This window comes from Loxodonta africana, chromosome 4 (assembly GCF_030014295.1).
Source record: "Loxodonta africana isolate mLoxAfr1 chromosome 4, mLoxAfr1.hap2, whole genome shotgun sequence".
Classification (NCBI taxonomy): domain Eukaryota; kingdom Metazoa; phylum Chordata; class Mammalia; order Proboscidea; family Elephantidae; genus Loxodonta; species Loxodonta africana.
In genome coordinates this window covers 53,413,682-53,432,898 of record NC_087345.1, presented here as the reverse complement: position 1 = coordinate 53,432,898, position 19,217 = coordinate 53,413,682, and the positions used below count along the sequence as shown (strand labels likewise).

Genomic DNA, 19,217 nt, shown 5'->3' with positions numbered 1-19,217 from the left:
ATGTCAGTAAAGTTAGCAAAAGTCTAGTTAAGACTGACAAAAAAGATGGAAGAAACAAAGTACCAATATCAAGAATAAAGCTGGGAACATAATTACAGATCTCGCAGACATCAAAAAATAATGAGGTAATACTATGAACAACTCCACACACAGGAATTTGACAACTTGGCGGAAATGGACAAATTTCTAAAAAAACAAGCCATCGCAATTAACTGAATATGAAATAGGATCATTTTAATATCCCTATCAATAGCAAGAAAATTAAATTTGTAATAATTGAAAGGTGAAACTAAACAAAAACTCTCCAAAAGAAACATTCAGGCTCAAATGATTTCTCTAGACAATTCTAACTTTTAAAGAAGACTTAACACCAAATTCTCCACAATCTCTTCCAGAAAATAGAAGAAGAGAGAATGCTTTCCAATGCATTTTATGAAGCTTGTATTGCCCTAATTTCAAAACCAAATACAGAACAAACAACAACAACAACAAACTACAGAACCATATCCCTCATGAATATGATGCAAAAATCCTTAACAAAATATAGCAAATAGAATGCAACAATATATAAAAATAATTATGCACTATGCCTACGTTGTTTTTATTCCAGTGATGCAGGGCTGGTTCGGTATTTGAAATTCAATGTAATGCTCCCTCTATACAGACTAAGGAAGAAAAATGACATAATTATATCAACCGATGCAGAAAAACATTTAACAAAATTCAGTACACTTTCATGATGAAAACTCTCAGAAAACTAGGAATTGAAAATTGAAGGGAACTTCCAAAGCTTGATAAAAAGCATCTACAAAAAACCTACAGTTAACATACTTAATGGTGAAAGACTTATAGCTTCCCCATTACATTCAGGAATAAGGAAAGGATGTCCTCTCTCTTATTCAACAGAGTTCTGGAAGTTCTATATCCTGGTTGAAATGTCTGCACTTGCCCCAACATAAAACACATACACAGAGAAAAATAACTCAAAAATATAGTATCTTAGCACAACTAATCATGTGAGAAATCTAAAAGATGCTGGCATCAGCTTCATGATCTTCTCCATTTTTGAAGGTCAAATTATATACGCTGGATCAGAGTAATAACTGAATCATCATTAAAAAAATTTTTTTTTATTCCATATGCACAGAAAAACAGATTGCGGTTAAGCTAGATTTTAAAAAAAGAAGAAAAAAAGTTTTCCATTACATCAGAGGAAGTAAAGAACTATTATGTGTGCCCACTGAGTGTATTCATTAGTGACATTGTGGTCTTATAATGACATAACATACCTCTATCCTCGAAAAACTAATAATCAGATTACACAAAACAGAATGACAAAGGTGAGGCACAAATTCTCGTAAAGAAAAAATAACTGCATACGTGCAGTTAACAATTGTATTGTTAAAACCAAGCCTGGGGCACGCTCAGGATTCTGAAGTTCATATGTGGAAATACGTCATAAGATGACTTTGTGGAGACTAATATATCCAGAACAGCATTTTGGATGAGAGGAGTGTTTATCAGAGACCAGACAAAAGAGAGAAGTAGATGAGATATGCATTGAAGATACTTTAGAGATGATTTAGCAAAGTATTAAATACAAAAAATTAATTTGGAAGTAGTTCTTATCCTCAACATTTCTAAACATGGTTGTTTCATACTTTGAAATGGTTTAAAGTTGTGGTCCGTGTATATAAAATAATAGCAATTACTCATATTTTACACATAAAATATGTATGCATATGTGTTTATACTGCTTTTATACACTTACATCATGTTATACTTCTTTGAACCCTTCAGGCTATTTTTACACGCTGTGATGGCTAAGGAAACCCTGGTGGTGTAGTGGTTAAGAGCTATGGCTGCTAACCAAAAAGTTGGCAGTTTGAATCCACCAGGTGCTCCTTGGAAACTCTATGGGGCAGTTCTACTCTGTTCTATAGGATCACTAGGAGTAGGAATCAACTCAATGGCAGTGGGTTTTTTTTTTTGGTGATGGATAAAGTTGTGTGTTAATTTGGCTGGGCCATGATTCTCAGTGGTTTGGCAGTTATGATGTAGTTTGGCAGCTTTTTAATGGTAATCACCTCCATGATGAGATCTGATATAATGTGATCACCTCCATGATAAGATCTGTTGTGAGCAGTCAATCAATTGAAAGGGAATTTTGTGGGGGGGGGGTAGCCTGCATCCAATATAGGTGGACTTTCTGGCAAGGCTTGCTGGCTTTTGCTCGCCCTGGATCCTGCAGCTGCCTCCTGTTCCTCTGACCTCTGGTTCTTAGAACTTGAGCTAGAAACTTACCTGCTGCCTGACCTTCAGATCTTAGATTGCCCAGCACCTGCAGCTATGTGAACCAGGAAAAGCCTCCAGCTTGACCCATGAACTTGGGACTTTCCAGCCTCTACAACTCCATGAGCCATTTCCTTTATCTCTCTCTCTGCACTGCACTAGTTTTGCTTCTGTAGAGAACCCAGCCTAAGACACATGTATTGTCTTATTTCATTCATATATATATATATATATATATATATATATACAGAGTTGATTTTCATACTAAAAATTCTACATAAAAAAGGAAAGGAAGGGTTTTCTAAATTCTCCCTTCTATTCATTAATTCAGGAAAAGTCCATTCAAAAAGAGATTATCAAGCCGAATATTCTGAAGTTTTCAAAGACATATACTCAATTTAAAAACTAGTAAAGTAAAACCTATCAAAAAACAAAAAAAAAAAGATGAAAAATTATAATAGTTTGGATAATGGTGAACCGTGAAGTAGTCTGTATTATTCACAGGTGAAAGGCTTTAAAGGCCACTCTTATTTCACTCACAAACTCTATCCTGAAAGGACATATCCTTGAGGAGAGAGACCGCAGGGTTATTTTCCACATCTGCTGCTCATTCTTCAAAGTTGGTAATAGCAAGATCAGCACATCTGTGTGTGCTGAACCCTTTGCCTGGTGCTGAGAAGGGAATTAATGGGCTCCAAAGGGAGCTGCCTCCAATGCTCTGATCACTGCTCCAATGCTGTGAGGACAGACTCTGAAACAAGAAATGCTGGCATGTGTAAAAATCAATCATGCATGACTGGATTGCATGGGAACGAATGGTTGATGTTTTTATTTAAGAACTGTATCCTGGGTGGGGTCATCCTGGGCAAGAATATATTTACATTTTTGAATAATAACAGTAGCTAATAATATCTAGCTTCTATTGCACTTTTATATTATGGACACTGTTCTAAGGAATTTTTTTATAGATTAATCAATTTGATGCCATATCAAAAAATGTATTACTAGTACTATTATTTGTAGGTGAGAAAACTGAGGCAGAGAGCAGTTAAGTAACTTCTTTGAGGCCAAGCAATGAATAGAAGAGCCAGATTACCATTGCAGTCTTAACTGCTATGCCTCCTCTCAAAAAAAAAAAAGTTTTCACTAATTTATAATGAAACTTTCCTTCAGCAAATAATGTTTGCCAAAGTTCACTCACTATGAAAAGAAGTTGGAAGACTTCCAGAGTTATAAAATTTAAACAGGTTACCAAATAATATACATATTCAAGAAAAAGAGAAGTAATTGGAGAAGATTCAGAGATGTACAGAACTGGGACAACATTCATTAGTCCTCTAGCTTTAATGATGAAGAAATGAATTCCATACAGGTTGAATTGATTTGCCCAAGATCATGTAAGTAGGTAAAGGTAGAGCCAGATAATTAACATCGATCTTGATATTTCCAGTCTAGTGACTGTGCTCCCACACCACAACTCAGAATCTTATTTCCTCTACTTTCTGTAACCAATTTATTGCCTGAGAAGACAGAGTATAATGCATATCTTCAGAGTTAATTGCTGAATTATTAGCAGAAAGCCATCTGCCTTGGTTAAATTAGTGAGCTTACAAACACATTTATTGAAATAGCTTGCCGCTATGAAATATGCTCTTTGTGAAGTGAAAACAAACGTAAAACGAGAGCAAGTTTTCATTTCTTAAAGACTTTCAAAATGGGCAGTAACAGCTACATTCCATTCTAGACATAAGTGATAACTTAGCCAAGGAACAATAAGCTGAGGTCTGGCTTAGCCAGACCACTGCCATTGTGGCAGTCTGGATTTTATGATGATATTGATATATATAAGACATGCATTTGTACATTGGTATACAACCAAAAAGAAAAGCATGGTTCAGGAGGAATTGTTTGCCCTTGAGAAGAAGTGCTAGGTTTTGATTCTGTAGGCGAGAGTCTAAAAAAGGCAAATAGTAACTAAAAGAGAGAGGCCAGAAAATATATCTATGTATTTAGCTACTAGTAACCAACACACACACACACAAATTTGTTTATGTATTAAACTCATATTAGAGTATCATTTGTGTTTCATCTCTCCTCTTTGGTAATATCCCATCCCTGTCCCTATGTTACTGATTATGTCTTTTGGAATCAGTACTCTATTAACAAAGTAATCTTCTGAAATTTGCTTCTTTCCTTTCAAAAATAAGAAACCAATTATTCAGAATTGGTTTGCATATTGTAACTGGTCAGTCCAGTTTGGGTTCCAGAATTCTGTACTTTAAGTATGTCTAGTTCAACTAATAAAAGCAAATCTTTGTCTTATAAAAATTATAACCTACTAACTTAAATTGTTCATGAAGTTCTGGCAGCAGGTATACTCTTCCTACCTCTCTTAAGGAAAAAAAAAAAAAATTACCTAAAAATATATATTTTTTTCTGATATCTTCATTCAGGCATTTATTTAACAAATATTTATTGAAAACCTAACATAAGTTCTAGAATCAATGGTGAGCAAAACTGATATGGTTCCTTTCCTCGTGGAGTTTAGAGTCAAGAGGGGCAAACAAACAAATCAAAGGATCCTACAAACAAATGTGGAGCAGCAACTATCCAGGCAAGCCTCAAAGGAAAAAATGCAATGTGCTAAGAGATTCTATAATAAGATGACTTGATCTAGTCAGAGAGGTCAAAAAAGGCTTCCTTGAGGAAATGACACTTGAGCTGAGATATAAAGAATAACAGAAAAATAAATCAGGCAAAGATAAAAAGTGTGCAAAGTTCCTGTAACAAGGATGAGTATAAAAATAACTACAGGGAAGACAGGAGTGTGTTGCATTTTAGAGAAGAGAATGATTGTGGTGAAGGGAATGGTCAACACTTTCAAATGCTGTTGAGAAGCCAAGATGAGATTGAAAATGTCCCTTGGTTTTTGGAAAAATGAAGATCACTTTGGACATCAGCAAAATCTATCATTATGGAATGATGGTAATGGAGTCAATTTGTGATAATTACAGAGTAACTTCCAGGTTAGGGAATGGAGCTATTGAGTGTAGGCACGCCTTCAAAGATGAAGAGTTGGTAGCTGGAAGGGAATAAGGGAATGAAATATATAGAAGAGTTAATAATTTAAGTTTCTACTGTGATCAAGGTACTCAGAGTGGAGAAGATTGAAAGAAGCAATTTGGAAAAACCTTGAGGCTGAAAAAGAGAAGCCGTATGAATTGAAAATGAAAAATTGAAGAGACAAAGGGGGAATCAGAAAAGCAAACTATCCCGAAAACCAGTGGTGGGGAGATTTTCTAGAAGATGGGGGATTGGTGGTACCAAATGCTGTTGAGAAAGATCTGGTAGCACAATGACTGAATGAGGCTTTGAGGGGTTAGGGTGTCATTATCACCTTTATGAGAGCAAGTTGATTGGAAAGTTTATTGTATTTGTTTTGCTTTCTAGCATGAGGAAATATGAGCATATTTGAAGGTTGTTTTGGGTGAAGTATTGGAAGGTAAGGAGGAGCTGGGCTTTTTGCAATCTTAGGTTGAATTCCAGTATACATTTGGAATAGCCACACTTTACTTCCTTGGCAGAAGTTTGGTAGGGTGATTTAATTTCTCTGATTACAGCAACGTCTCACTACTCTATGGAAATAGAGAAAAATCTTAATTTGCTTGGCTAGTACAGGGTAGCAGGATGTTAGGTTACCAGCATGTAAGAGTTCAGGTAAAAACAAAAGCCACCAGCTACAGTAGTGATAAGTGTACTCTGTGGCTACCGAGTATGCTAAATATGTCAGAATTGCAAATTAGCTCATCACCTGGTCTACAGAATTATCAGTTCCAGTGCTCTGCTTCATTTACTTGGCATTAATACTTCTAGAGGTAAGCTTTTTTTTTTTTAGTGGGACAGATGGACTATTTTCCGACCCAGGCAGAAGTAGTGGATTAGTTACTGGGGGGGGGGGGGGTGGTGGCCCCATCACAAGGCCCAGTATGGCCCACTCTCAGAGCTGGAAGAAGTCAGGGGAATAATAAACCCAAAGGGGAAAGATATAGATAGAGTTATAGACACACACTCATACCTTGAATATATAATGAAAGAAAGTTGGAGCTTTAGTTATGGAGAGGTTCTACCTTTTCAGGCCTGGAAGCCAGAGCATGTCCTTAAGTGAAGAACTCAAGGCTAAGGAATTGCAAACTAGTGTTTTCCAAATTGAGACAAAATAATGTGAGTTATGGAGAGACTTTGGGGAAGAGGGTTATACACTCCTTTGGTTTATATTTCAAAATGCACAAAAGGGGAAAGAGTAATCATCTCACCATCTTCTGTCCCCAGGTACCTGATTTTTCTCACATGGAGGCAATCTGTCTTATATATAATAGTTAATGAATGGACAAGGAAAGTCTTTTCTCCTTCTTTATGCAATTGGTTTTGTACAAATAGTATGCGCCCTATTCCACGTTTTGTTTTTTTCACTAAATAATATGCCCTGGAGTATTCCTTAGATTTTAAAAGGTCTCAGGTTTAAATGTTACTGGCCCAACCACTCATCCCTTGAAGGCACATGGTATATAGTAGAAACAACAAATCATGTTTTGCGTTTCATCACTTTTCCAAAATAAACAATCAAAAACATGGCCGCACTTGTCTGCTGAAATGAAATTCAGAATTACTCAGTAAAGGCATATTGCTGCCTTCACCTTAAAAATACAGCAGAAACATGCCTTAGGTGACATTCTCAGCTGTTGTTCAAAAAGAGCTCAAATGTATTTCTAATCTTACCTCAAAAAAGAGACAAATGCTGCAGTTTACTCAAAAATGTTTATGTCAAAGTTCAGGAAACTATAAGTACCCATGACCCCAAACCTTGAATAAGCTGAAGGCATAGGTTTAATAATAAAGCAGTTAAATTTTCACTCAAAGATTTAATTCTAGTGTTTATCTTTGTTTTGCTAAGTTGCTGCATTTTACTACTTTTTGGTGTTGGAGACAGAACTAAAATAGGAACTTCATGAGAAACTGAGACATCATCTGGTTTTTCTAACCCAGAGCTTTTCATCTCCTGACCCATTAATATTAACACATTGAATTCTAAGTAGTAGAAAATTATAAATGAAAGTTAATTTTTAAGTTATTTTAACAAATGTCTTTGTGTGCTTTGCCCCTACTCTAACCTCATCTTAAATCTAACTGATATTAAAACCGAAAAAAAAAAAAAAAAAAAAAACAGTGCCACTGAGTCGATTCCGACTCATAACAACCCAGTAAGTCAGAATAGATAGAACTGCCTCATAGGGTTTCCAAGGCTGTAATCTTGAAGGAGGCAGACTGCCACATCTTTTTCCCACAGAGTGACTGGTGGGTTCCAGCTACTGACCTTTTGGTTAGCAGCCGAGCGCTTAGCCACTGCACCATCAGGGCTTCTAAATGATATTAGCAGCTGATATTTTAGAAAACTATAATAAAAATTTAAGATTTATATCAGCTGCAAGTTTATAATCTCTACTTCATAATTGTAGGTACCAGTTTCTGCCTCTGTTCTCTGGGCAGTAAACAATAATGTAGCCTTTAGGTTTGCAGAAGGGAATTAAAAAGGCCAACTGTAACAATATACTTGGATCCACAATCAACATCCATAGAAACGAAAGTCAAGAAATCAAATGAGAGGGCGGAGCCAAGATGGCGGACTAGGCAGACGTTACCTCGGATCCCTCTTACAACAAAGACACGGAAAAACAAGTGAATCGATCACATACATAACAATCTACGAACCCTGAACAACAAACACAGATTTAGAGACGGAGAACGAACTAATACGGGGAAGCAGCGATAGTTTCCAGAGCCTGGAGCCAGAGTACCAGTCAGGTACGGCACAAGCACAGAGACCTGCTCCACCCCCCTGAACTAACCCCGGGAGAGGGACCAGCCGGTTCCACGGGCGGCGTGGGACGCAGCCGGTAGGAGAAGTCCCCGGGAGGCAGTGACTGATCTTGGAGCAGAAAGAGCAGCATCCGAGCCGGAGAACCGTCCCGCAGGGATTTGGACTGCACGCAGGTACGCCATAAACACGGAGAGTTGCTCCACCCCCTGAACTAACCCCGGGAAGGGGACCAGCCGGGTCGCGCGGGCGGCGTGGGACACAGCCGGTAGGAGAAGTCCCCGGGAGGCAGCGACTGGTATTGGAGTGGGGAGAACAGCGTTCCAGCCGGGACACTCGGTCGCGGCACAAGCACGGGGAGCTACTCCACCCATCTGAACTAACCCCGGGAGGGGGCCCACCTGGTTCACGGGGGCGGCACGGCCACACGGCTGGAGAGACGAGAAGTCCCCGGGAGGCAGCGACTGATTTTGGAGTTGAGAGTGCACCGTCCCAGTAGGGGAGCCTTGACACTGGGCGTGGGGCTGGAAGCGGAGGATCTGACCGTGACTCCAGCGGGCCAGACCCCCTGGGGGCAATCTCCACACAGCCAGCACACATAGGCGACGCGCCCGCGGGAATCTCAGATATAACAGTCATTCCAAGCAAGACAAGCAACTCTGGCTATATTCTGAGGTGCTACTCTCCTATCTCTCTGTTCCCTCCCCCACCCTCCCCAGGCGGCTTCATTAACATCTGAATAGCCTGAGCCAGAGGGAGAACTCTGATAGGGATCTGACTGCAGTTTTTTTTTAGCGGATTTTCTGGAAAAACTAGTTTCCCAGTGATGGCTCGGAGACAACAATCCATATCAAACCACTTAAAGAAGCAGACCGTGACAGCTTCTCCAACCCCCCAAACAAAAGAATCAAAATCTTTCCCAAATGAAGATACAATTTTGGAATTATCAGATACAGAATATAAAAAACTAATTTACAGAATGCTTAATGATATCACAAATGAAATTAGGATATCTGCAGAAAAAGCCAAGGAACACACTGATAAAACTGTTGAAGAACTCAAAAAGATTATTCAAGAACATACTGGAAAAATTAATAAGTTGCAAGAATCCATAGAGAGACAACATGTAGAAATCCAAAAGATTAACAATAAAATAACAGAATTAGACAACACACTAGGAAGTCAGAGGAGCAGACTTGAGCAATTAGAATGCAGACTGGGACATCTGGAGGACCAGGGAATCAACACCAACATAGCTGAAAAAAAATCAGATAAAAGAATTAAAAAAAATGAAGAAACCCTAAGAATTATGTGGGACTCTATCAAGAAGGATAACCTGCGGGTGATTGGAGTCCCAGAACAGGGAGGGGGGACAGAAAACACAGAGAAAATAGTTGAAGAACTTCTGACCGAAAACTTCCCTGATATCATGAAAGACGAAAGGATATCTATCCAAGATGCTCATCGAACCCCATTTAAGATTGATACAAAAAGAAAAACACCAAGACATATTATCATCAAACTCACCAAAACCAAAGATAAACAGAAAATTTTAAAAGCAGCCAGGGAGAAAAGAAAGGTTTCCTTCAAGGGAGAATCAATAAGAATATGTTCTGACTACTCAGCAGAAACCATGCAGGCAAGAAGGGAATGGGACGACATATACAGAACACTGAAGGAGAAAAACTGCCAACCAAGGATCATATATCCAGCAAAACTCTCTCTGAAATATGAAGGCGAAATTAAGATATTTACAGACAAACACAAGTTTAGAGAATTTGCAAAAACCAAACCAAAGCTACAAGAAATACTAAAGGATATTGTTTGGTCAGAGAACCAATAATATCAGATATCAGCACAACACAAGGTCACAAAACAGAACGTCCTGATATCAACTCAAATAGGGAAATCACAAAAACAAACAAATTAAGATTAATTAAAAAAAAAAAATACACATAACAGGGAATCATGGAAGTCAATAGGTAAAAGATCACAATAATCAAAAAGAGGGACTAAATACAGGAGGCATTGAACTGCCATATGGAGAGTGATACAAGGCGATATAGGACAATACAAGTTAGGTTTTTACTTAGTAAAATAGGGGTATATAATGAGGTAACCACAAAAAGGTATAACAACTCTATAACTCAAGATAAAAGCCAAGAAAAACGTAACGACTCAACTAACATAAAGTCAAACACTATGAAAATGAGGATCTCACAATTTACTAAGAAAAACGCCTCAGCACAAAAAAGTATGTGGAAAAATGAAATTGTCAACAACACACATAAAAAGGCATCAAAATGACAGCACTAAAAACTTATTTATCTATAATTACCCTGAATGTAAATGGACTAAATGCACCAATAAAGAGACAGAGAGTCACAGACTGGATAAAGAAACACGATCCATCTATATGCTGCCTACAAGAGACACACCTTAGACTTAGAGACACAAACAAACTAAAACTCAAAGGATGGAAAAAAGTATATCAAGCAAACAATAAGCAAAAACGAAGAGGAGTAGCAATATTAATTTCTGACAAAATAGACTTTAGACTTAAATCCACCACAAAGGATAAAGAAGGACACTATATAATGATAAAAGGGACAATTGATCAGGAAGACATAACCATATTAAATATTTACGCACCCAATGACAGGGCTGCAAGATACATAAATCAAATTTTAACAGAACTGAAAAGCAAGATAGATACCTCCACAATTATAGTAGGAGACTTCAACACACCACTTTCGGAGAAGGACAGGACATCCAGTAAGAAGCTCAACAGAGACACGGAAGATCTAATTACAACAATCAACCAACTTGACCTCATTGACTTATACAGAACTCTCCACCCAACTGCTGCAAAATATACTTTTTTTTCCAGCGCACATGGAACATTCTCTAGAATAGACCACATATTAGGTCATAAAACAAACCTTTGCAGAGTCCAAAACATCGAAATATTACAAAGCATCTTCTCAGACCACAAGGCAATAAAACTAGAGATCAATAACAGAAAAACGAGGGAAAAGAAATCAAATACTTGGAAAATGAACAATACCCTCCTGAAAAAAGACTGGGTTATAGAAGACATCAAGGAGGGAATAAGGAAATTCATAGAAAGCAACGAGAATGAAAATACTTCCTATCAAAACCTCTGGGACACAGCAAAAGCAGTGCTCAGAGGCCAATTTATATCAATAAATGCACACATACAAAAAGAAGAAAGAGCCAAAATCAGAGAACTGTCCCTACAACTTGAACAAATAGAAAGTGAGCAACAAAAGAATCCATCAGGCACCAGAAGAAAACAAATAATAAAAATGAGAGTTGAACTAAATGAATTAGAGAACAGAAAAACAATCGAAAGAATTAACAAAGCCAAAAGCTGGTTCTTTGAAAAAATTAACAAAATTGATAAACCATTGGCTAGACTGACTAAAGAAATACCGGAAAGGAAACAAATAACCCGAATAAGAAATGAGAAGGACCACATCACAACAGAACCAAATGAAATTAAAAGAATCATTTCAGATTATTATGAAAAATTGTACTCTAACAAATTTGAAAACCTAGAAGAAATGGATGAATTCCTGGAAAAACACTACCTACCTAAACTAACACATTCAGAAGTAGAACAACTAAATAGACCCATAACAAAAAAAGAGATTGAAACGGTAATCAAAAAACTCCCAACAAAAAAAAGTCCTGGCCCGGACGGCTTCACTGCAGAGTTCTACCAAATTTTCAGAGAAGAGTTAACACCACTACTACTAAAGGTATTCCAAAGCATAGAAAATGACGGAATACTACCCAACTCATTCTATGAAGCCACCATCTCCCTGATACCAAAACCAGGTAAAGACATTACAAAAAAAGAAAATTATAGACCTATATCCCTCATGAACATTGATGCAAAAATCCTCAACAAAATTCTAGCCAATAGAATCCAACGACACATCAAAAAAATAATTCACCCTGATCAAGTGGGATTTATACCAGGTATGCAAGGCTGGTTTAATATCAGAAAAACCATTAATGTAATCCATCACATAAATAAATCAAAAGACAAAAACCACATGATCTTATCAATTGATGCAGAAAAGGCATTTGACAAAGTCCAACACCCATTCATGATAAAAACTCTCACCAAAATAGGAATTGAAGGAAAATTCCTCAACATAATAAAGGGCATCTATGCAAAGCCAACAGCCAATATCACTCTAAATGGAGAGAACCTGAAAGCATTTCCCTTGAGAACGGGAACCAGACAAGGATGCCCTTTATCACCGCTCTTATTCAACATCGTGTTGGAAGTCTTAGCCAGGGCAATCAGGCTAGACAAAGAAATAAAAGGTATCCGGATTGGCAAGGAAGAAGTAAAGTTATCACTATTTGCAGATGACATGATTATATACACAGAAAACCCTAAGGAATCCTCCAGAAAACTACTGAAACTAATAGAAGAGTTTGGCAGAGTCTCAGGTTATAAAATAAACATACAAAAATCACTTGGATTCCTCTACATCAACAAAAAGAACACCGAAGAGGAAATTACCAAATCAATACCATTCACAATAGCCCCCAAGAAGATAAGATACTTAGGAATAAATCTTACCAAGGATGTAAAAGACCTATACAAAGAAAACTACAAAGCTCTACTACAAGGAATTCAAAAGGACATACTTAAGTGGAAAAACATACCTTGCTCATGGATAGGAAGACTTAACATAGTAAAAATGTCTATTCTACCAAAAGCCATCTATACATTTAACGCACTTCCGATCCAAATTCCAATGTCATATTTTAAGGGGATAGAGAAACAAATCACCAATTTCATATGGAACGGAAAGAAGCCCCGGATAAGCAAAGCACTACTGAAAAAGAAGAAGAAAGTGGGAGGCCTCACCTTACCTGACTTCAGAACCTATTATACAGCCACAGTAGTCAAAACAGCCTGGTATTGGTACAACAACAGACACATAGACCAATGGAACAGAATTGAGAACCCAGACATAGATCCATCCACGTATGAGCAGCTGATATTTGACAAAGGACCAGTGTCAATTAACTGGGGAAAAGATAGCCTTTTTAACAAATGGTGCTGGCATAACTGGATATCCATTTGCAAAAAAATGAAACAGGACCCATACCTCACACCATGCACAAAAACTAACTCCAAGTGGATCAAAGACCTAAACATAAAGACTAAAACGATAAAGATCATGGAAGAAAAAATTGGGACAACCCTAGGAGCCCTAATACAAGGTATAAACAGAATACAAAACATTACCAAAAATGATGAAGAGAAACCCGATAACTGGGAGCTCCTAAAAATCCAACACCTATGCTCATCTAAAGACTTCACCAAAAGAGTAAAAAGACCACCTACAGATTGGGAAAGAATTTTCAGCTATGACATCTCCGACCAGCGCCTGATCTCTAAAATCTACATGATTCTGTCAAAACTCAACCACAAAAAGACAAACAACCCAATCAAGAAGTGGGCAAAGGATATGAACACACATTTCTCTAAAGAAGATATTCAGGCAGCCAACAGATACATGAGAAAATGCTCTCGATCATTAGCCATTAGAGAAATGCAAATTAAAACTACGATGAGATTCCATCTCACACCAGCAAGGCTGGCATTAATCCAAAAAACACAAAATAATAAATGTTGGAGAGGCTGCGGAGAGATTGGAACTCTCATACACAGCTGGTGGGAATGTAAAATGGTACAACCACTTTGGAAATCTCTCTGGCGTTATCTTAAACAGTTAGAAATTGAACTACCATACAACCCAGAAATCCCACTCCTAGGAATATACCCTAGAGATACAAGAGCCTTCATACAAACAGATATATGCACACCCATGTTTATTGCAGCTCTGTTTACAATAGCAAAAAGTTGGAAGCAACCAAGGTGTCCATCAACGGATCAATGGGTAAATAAATTGTGGTATATTCACACAATGGAATACTACGCATCGATAAAGAACAGTGACGAATCTCTGAAACATTTCATAACATGGAGGAACCTGGAAGGCATTATGCTGAGCGAAATGAGTCAGAGGCAAAAGGACAAATATTGTATAAGACCACTATTATAAGATCTTGAGAAATAGTAAACCTGAGAAGAACACATACTTTTGTGGTTACGAGGGGGGGAGGGAGGGAGGGTGGGAGAGGGTTTTTTATTGATTAATCAGTAGATAAGAACTGCTTTAGGTGAAGGGAAAGACAACACTCAATACATGGAAGGTCAGCTCAATTGGACTGGACCAAAAGCAAAGAAGTTTCCGGGATAAAATGAATGCTTCAAAGGTCAGCGGAGCAAGCGCGGGGGTCTGGGGAACATGGTTTGCGGGGACTTCTAAGTCAATTGGCAAAATAATTCTATTATGAAATCATTCTGCATCCCACTTTGAAATGTGGCGTCTGGGGTCTTAAATGCTAACAAGCAGCCATCTAAGATGCAGCAATTGGTCTCAACCCACCTGGAGCAAAGGAAAATGAAGAACACCAAGCCCACATGACAACTAAGAGCCCAAGAGACAGAAAGGGCCACATGAACCAGAGACCTACAACATCCTGAGACCAGAAGAACTAGTTGGTGCCCGGCCACAATCGATGTCTGCCCAGACAGGGAGCTCAGCAGAGGACCCCTGAGGGAGCAGGAGATCAGTGGGATGCAGACCCCAAATTCTCATAACAAGACCAAACTTAATGGTCTGACTGAGACTGGAGGAATCCCGGCGGCCATGCTCCCCAGACCTTCTGTTGACACAGGACAGGAACCATCCCCGAAGACAACTCATCAGAAATGAAAGGGACTGGTCAGCGGGTGGGAGAGAGATGCTGATGAAGAGTGAGCTAATTATATCAGGTGGACACTTGAGATTGTGTTGGCAACTCTTGCCTGGAGGGGGGATGGGAGGATAGAGAGAGAGGGAAGCCGGCAAAATTGTCAAGAAAGGAGAGACTGAAAGGGCTGACTCAAGACGGGGAGAGTAAGTGGGAGTAGGGAGTGAGATGTATGTAAACTTATATGTGACAGACTGATTGGATTTGTAAACGTTCACTTGAAGCTTAATAAAAGTTATTATAAAAAAAAAAAAAAAGAAATCAAATGAAAAATTTCATTGGACTAGTCTGATGCAAAAAATCTCTTAAAGTGTTAAAAAGCAAAGATGACACCTTGAGAACTAATGTGCACCTGACCCAAGCCGTGGTGTTTTCAGTCACCTTATATCCACGCAAAAGCTGGACAATGAATAAGAAAGACTGAAGAAGAATTGATGCATTTAAATTACAGTATTGGTGAATAATATTGAACATACCATGGACTGCCAGAAGAATGAACACATCCGCCTTGGAAGAAGTAAAACCAGAATGCTCCTTGGAAGGGAGGGTTTCAAGACTTCGTCTCATATACTTTGGACATGTTATCAGTAGGGACCAGTCCCTGGATAAGGACATCATGCTTGATAAAGTGGACGGTCAGGGAATAAAGAGGAAGACCCTCTATGAGATAGGCTGACGCAGCGGCTGCAACAATGGGCTCAAACATAACAACAATTATGAAAATGGCACAGGTCCAGCAGAGTTTTGTTCTGTTGTACATAGGGTCACTATGAGTCAGAACCAACTCTATGGCGCCTAATAACAACGTGTCATACATGGTAATCATACATGGTATAGCATTTTCATTATGACATTAATATCAGCCTTTAGTGTGTATGTTGTTATCGCTCTACGACACTGGCACTGTAGACTGTAGAGAGCTTCAACTCTGATTGGCAGCCAACTATCTTCCTTCAGTTGAGGCCCAACTATTTGAAAATATTATCTCAGTGTGCTTAGCTTATTGAGGAAATATTGACAGAAGCATTTGTTTTTATTCAGCAGGAAGGAAAATAGACACATAGGCAAGGTAAGTATATTACATAAGGTAGTTAATAAATTTTTTATGCAGATAAGATTCAAGTGTCCTAAGTCACAATTTAGTATTCAATGGGCTGATTAGTGTCTAAGATATATCAAAGGGGGGAAAGTGAAATGTTTACCTCGGTGTTAAAGACAATAATGGAGTTGATTTATTTCAGACTGACGTGCTCAAGCCTTCGAACTTTGTGAGTCAAATTATGTATATGTGTTGCCAGATTGTATCTGTCCGTTTTTTATATTATGTGAATCTATTGACCCACATGAGGTTGGTAATGAAATAAACTGAATTCAAGTGCTTTGGATAGTTGTGATAATAAAAATGAATTTCAGTTGCAACAAATACTTAAGCATTAAAAGGATAAGAGAGAAAACAGTTCAATATAAGAAATACTTAGAAGCGTTAATTTTTAAAAAGAAGAAACAATTATGCTAAAAATTATTCAGGGCAACCATTAAAAAAAATTGCCCTATCAAAGATTCAGTAAGAAGTGAGTAGTCAATCTAGGTTAATTAACATCTACAGGGTAATTCTTATTTATTATCTGTCTTTCATAATTCTTTCTTTTTACTTCTGGCAAATCATTTTCACTTTATAACTTAGATTAGTGTTGCCTAAATAATTCTTTCCAAATAATAAGGTTCATGGGCTGCTCAGATGGGGGATGTGGTCACTGAAGTTTAGGAAGTATTACGTACAGTTAGGTTTCCATCTCTTGGAAATTCCTGATGGACTTTAACACTATCAAGACTTCAATAAATGGCCAAGATCTGTTTTTTTCTTTGTTTATCCCAACTTTTACAAAAAGAGTTTGATTATGAATTTTTCTTTTTTCATGTAGCATATATTAACATTCTAGGTACCTGGCTTTGGAAGAACAGGAATAAATAACAGTGATGAGAATAGACTGAGGAATGAGGGTATTTGGCCAAGATGGATTTTATGGACAACTTAGAATTTTCACAGAATTATTAATATTTAAATGCCTTGCTTATTTTTCACTTTGAATAAACACCAATTGAAAAAAAAATGCTTTGTGTCCTTTTGAATTGTGTAGTCTGCCAAAATCGTTAGATTTTTATGCATAATTTTTCCATTGAACACGTGCAATGTCATTTTGAAATGATTGAGAACATGAATTTGAACTATCTTGCTAGATAATTTTTTTTATTCATAGAAGTTGCTTTACTTGGAGTGAGCTATTTTACTTGCAAAGATCTTTCATTGCTCAGGAATCACTCTGCTTCCAATTTTTTCTCTTTTCTCAAATATTTTCAGAGTTTCTACTGTCCGCCTTAACCATGACCATGAAAAAATATGTTAATATTAGAAATCCATAGCAGGTTTATTTCTCATTTAGTTTACCCCACAAAATAATATATTTAATTTCTTGACATATAGAAGCCTGTTTATGTTACTAATTTGAATATGACACATTGGGTCATATTCAGTATTTAATGGGTCCTTTATTTTCCAGAATTGGAGAAATTAATGCTTGCAATTTGAAAAGCTTTTAGGAGGCTGTCATAGAGCAAACAGCCTCTCTGGTGTGTGCTTTTGGTTTGTTTTATTTGTGAGAGAACATGAGAGTATTTCCAAACTAAGATTTGTTGAGAACCCAATTTTATTAACATTGCTATGTTAAATGTGTAAGTATTGAACTCTCAATGAAATATGAGACATTTTACCCAGTGACATTTGAAATGCATCTCATTGTAGGGGAAGCCTGTGGGTACACCAGATGCTGGTGCTTATTTCCGTGTGCTGGCAGAACATGGAGTGACTGCCTTGTTTACAGCGCCTACTGCCATCAGAGCAATCCGTCAACAGGACCCTGGGGCAGTCTTGGGGAAGCAGTACTCTCTGACAAGGTGAACTCAGAATGCGCAGGGCAAATTACATTAAAAACTTCAATCAAAATGAATCACTGGATATTATATTTTTTACAGTACCGGGATATCTGTATGGGAAGAACCAGAAGATTCTGAGTATTATTAAGACTGACTATTCTAATTTTTTTTTTTTTCTAAATACACCTTTGAAAGAGTTGGAATTTTAAAGACACCAAGTTTTTTTTTTTTTTAATACAGTATCAAGTTTATTTCTGTTTAAAACTTGCCAAAATATTTCTTTTTTTTTTTAATGATGCTGCTCATATTATTCTTAAAGTAAAATGCTATGACTTTAAACATATATGCCTATATGTAGTAGCATCTGTCTTTTGAAAATAGAATAGGTTAAGGGGAAGGAAAGCATATTCCATTTAAAGGATACAGATAAAGCTTAAAAATCATAGTCCAAATTACATTTGTTCAAAGAGTGAAAGAAATTATTTTTCTTTTGTTTTGTAATAGTATGTTCTGAATGGTTTAGACATTTTTGTTGTGGTTTATTGACATCCATTTTAGTTTGATGATATGTATAGCCAAAGATAATTACAGCAATTTGTATCTTCAAGGCAGTTTCCAAGTGTCAATTCTTATTGAACTTCTTTAAAATAGGTCACAGTTATCATACAAATGAGAAATTTTGTTGTTTCTCCAAGTGGAAAAGTGGTTTGAATTAAGTCAAAAGGCTAGAGTATTTGAATTTTATGTTTCTGTGACCCAGAAAGAGCTAAAATAAATAATATACATGAAATTGCAGCTGTAAGCAGCAAGAAGCTTTCAATTTGGGCAAGGTCAGTCAGTATATTTGTTTGTGTCTTTGTTTTTCCTTTTATTTGTTTTAAGAAAAAAGTAGATCTAGATTTACATAAAATTTTATTTATAATCTAGAGATTGCACTCTTTTTAATTCTTTTTTATTATTGTGCTTTAAGTGAAAGTTTACAAATCAAGCCAGCCTCTCATACGAAAATTTATATGTACCTTGCTATATACTTCTAGTTGTTCTCCCCCTAGTGAGACAGCACACTCCTTCTCTCCACCTTGTATTCCCATGTCCATTCAGCCAGCTTCTGTCCCGCTCTGCCCTCTCGTCTCCCCTTGAGACAGGAGTTGCCCACATAGTCTCATGTGTCTACTTGAGCCAAGAAGCCCACTCCTCACCAGTATCATTTTTTTATCTTACAGTCTAGTCCGATCCCTGTCCAGAGAGT

General features: G+C 37.4%; 1 protein-coding gene across 1 annotated transcript in view; it reads left to right on the top strand.

The window, feature by feature from the left end:
* Nucleotides 1-19,217, top strand: part of ACSS3 (acyl-CoA synthetase short chain family member 3) — a 180,286-nt gene that overhangs the window by 89,797 nt on the left and 71,272 nt on the right. Inside the window, exon 8 of the mRNA XM_003405601.4 lies at nt 17,838-17,989. Within this exon, the coding sequence (XP_003405649.2) occupies nt 17,838-17,989 (152 nt within the window). The remainder of the gene's footprint in view (nt 1-17,837; nt 17,990-19,217) is intronic.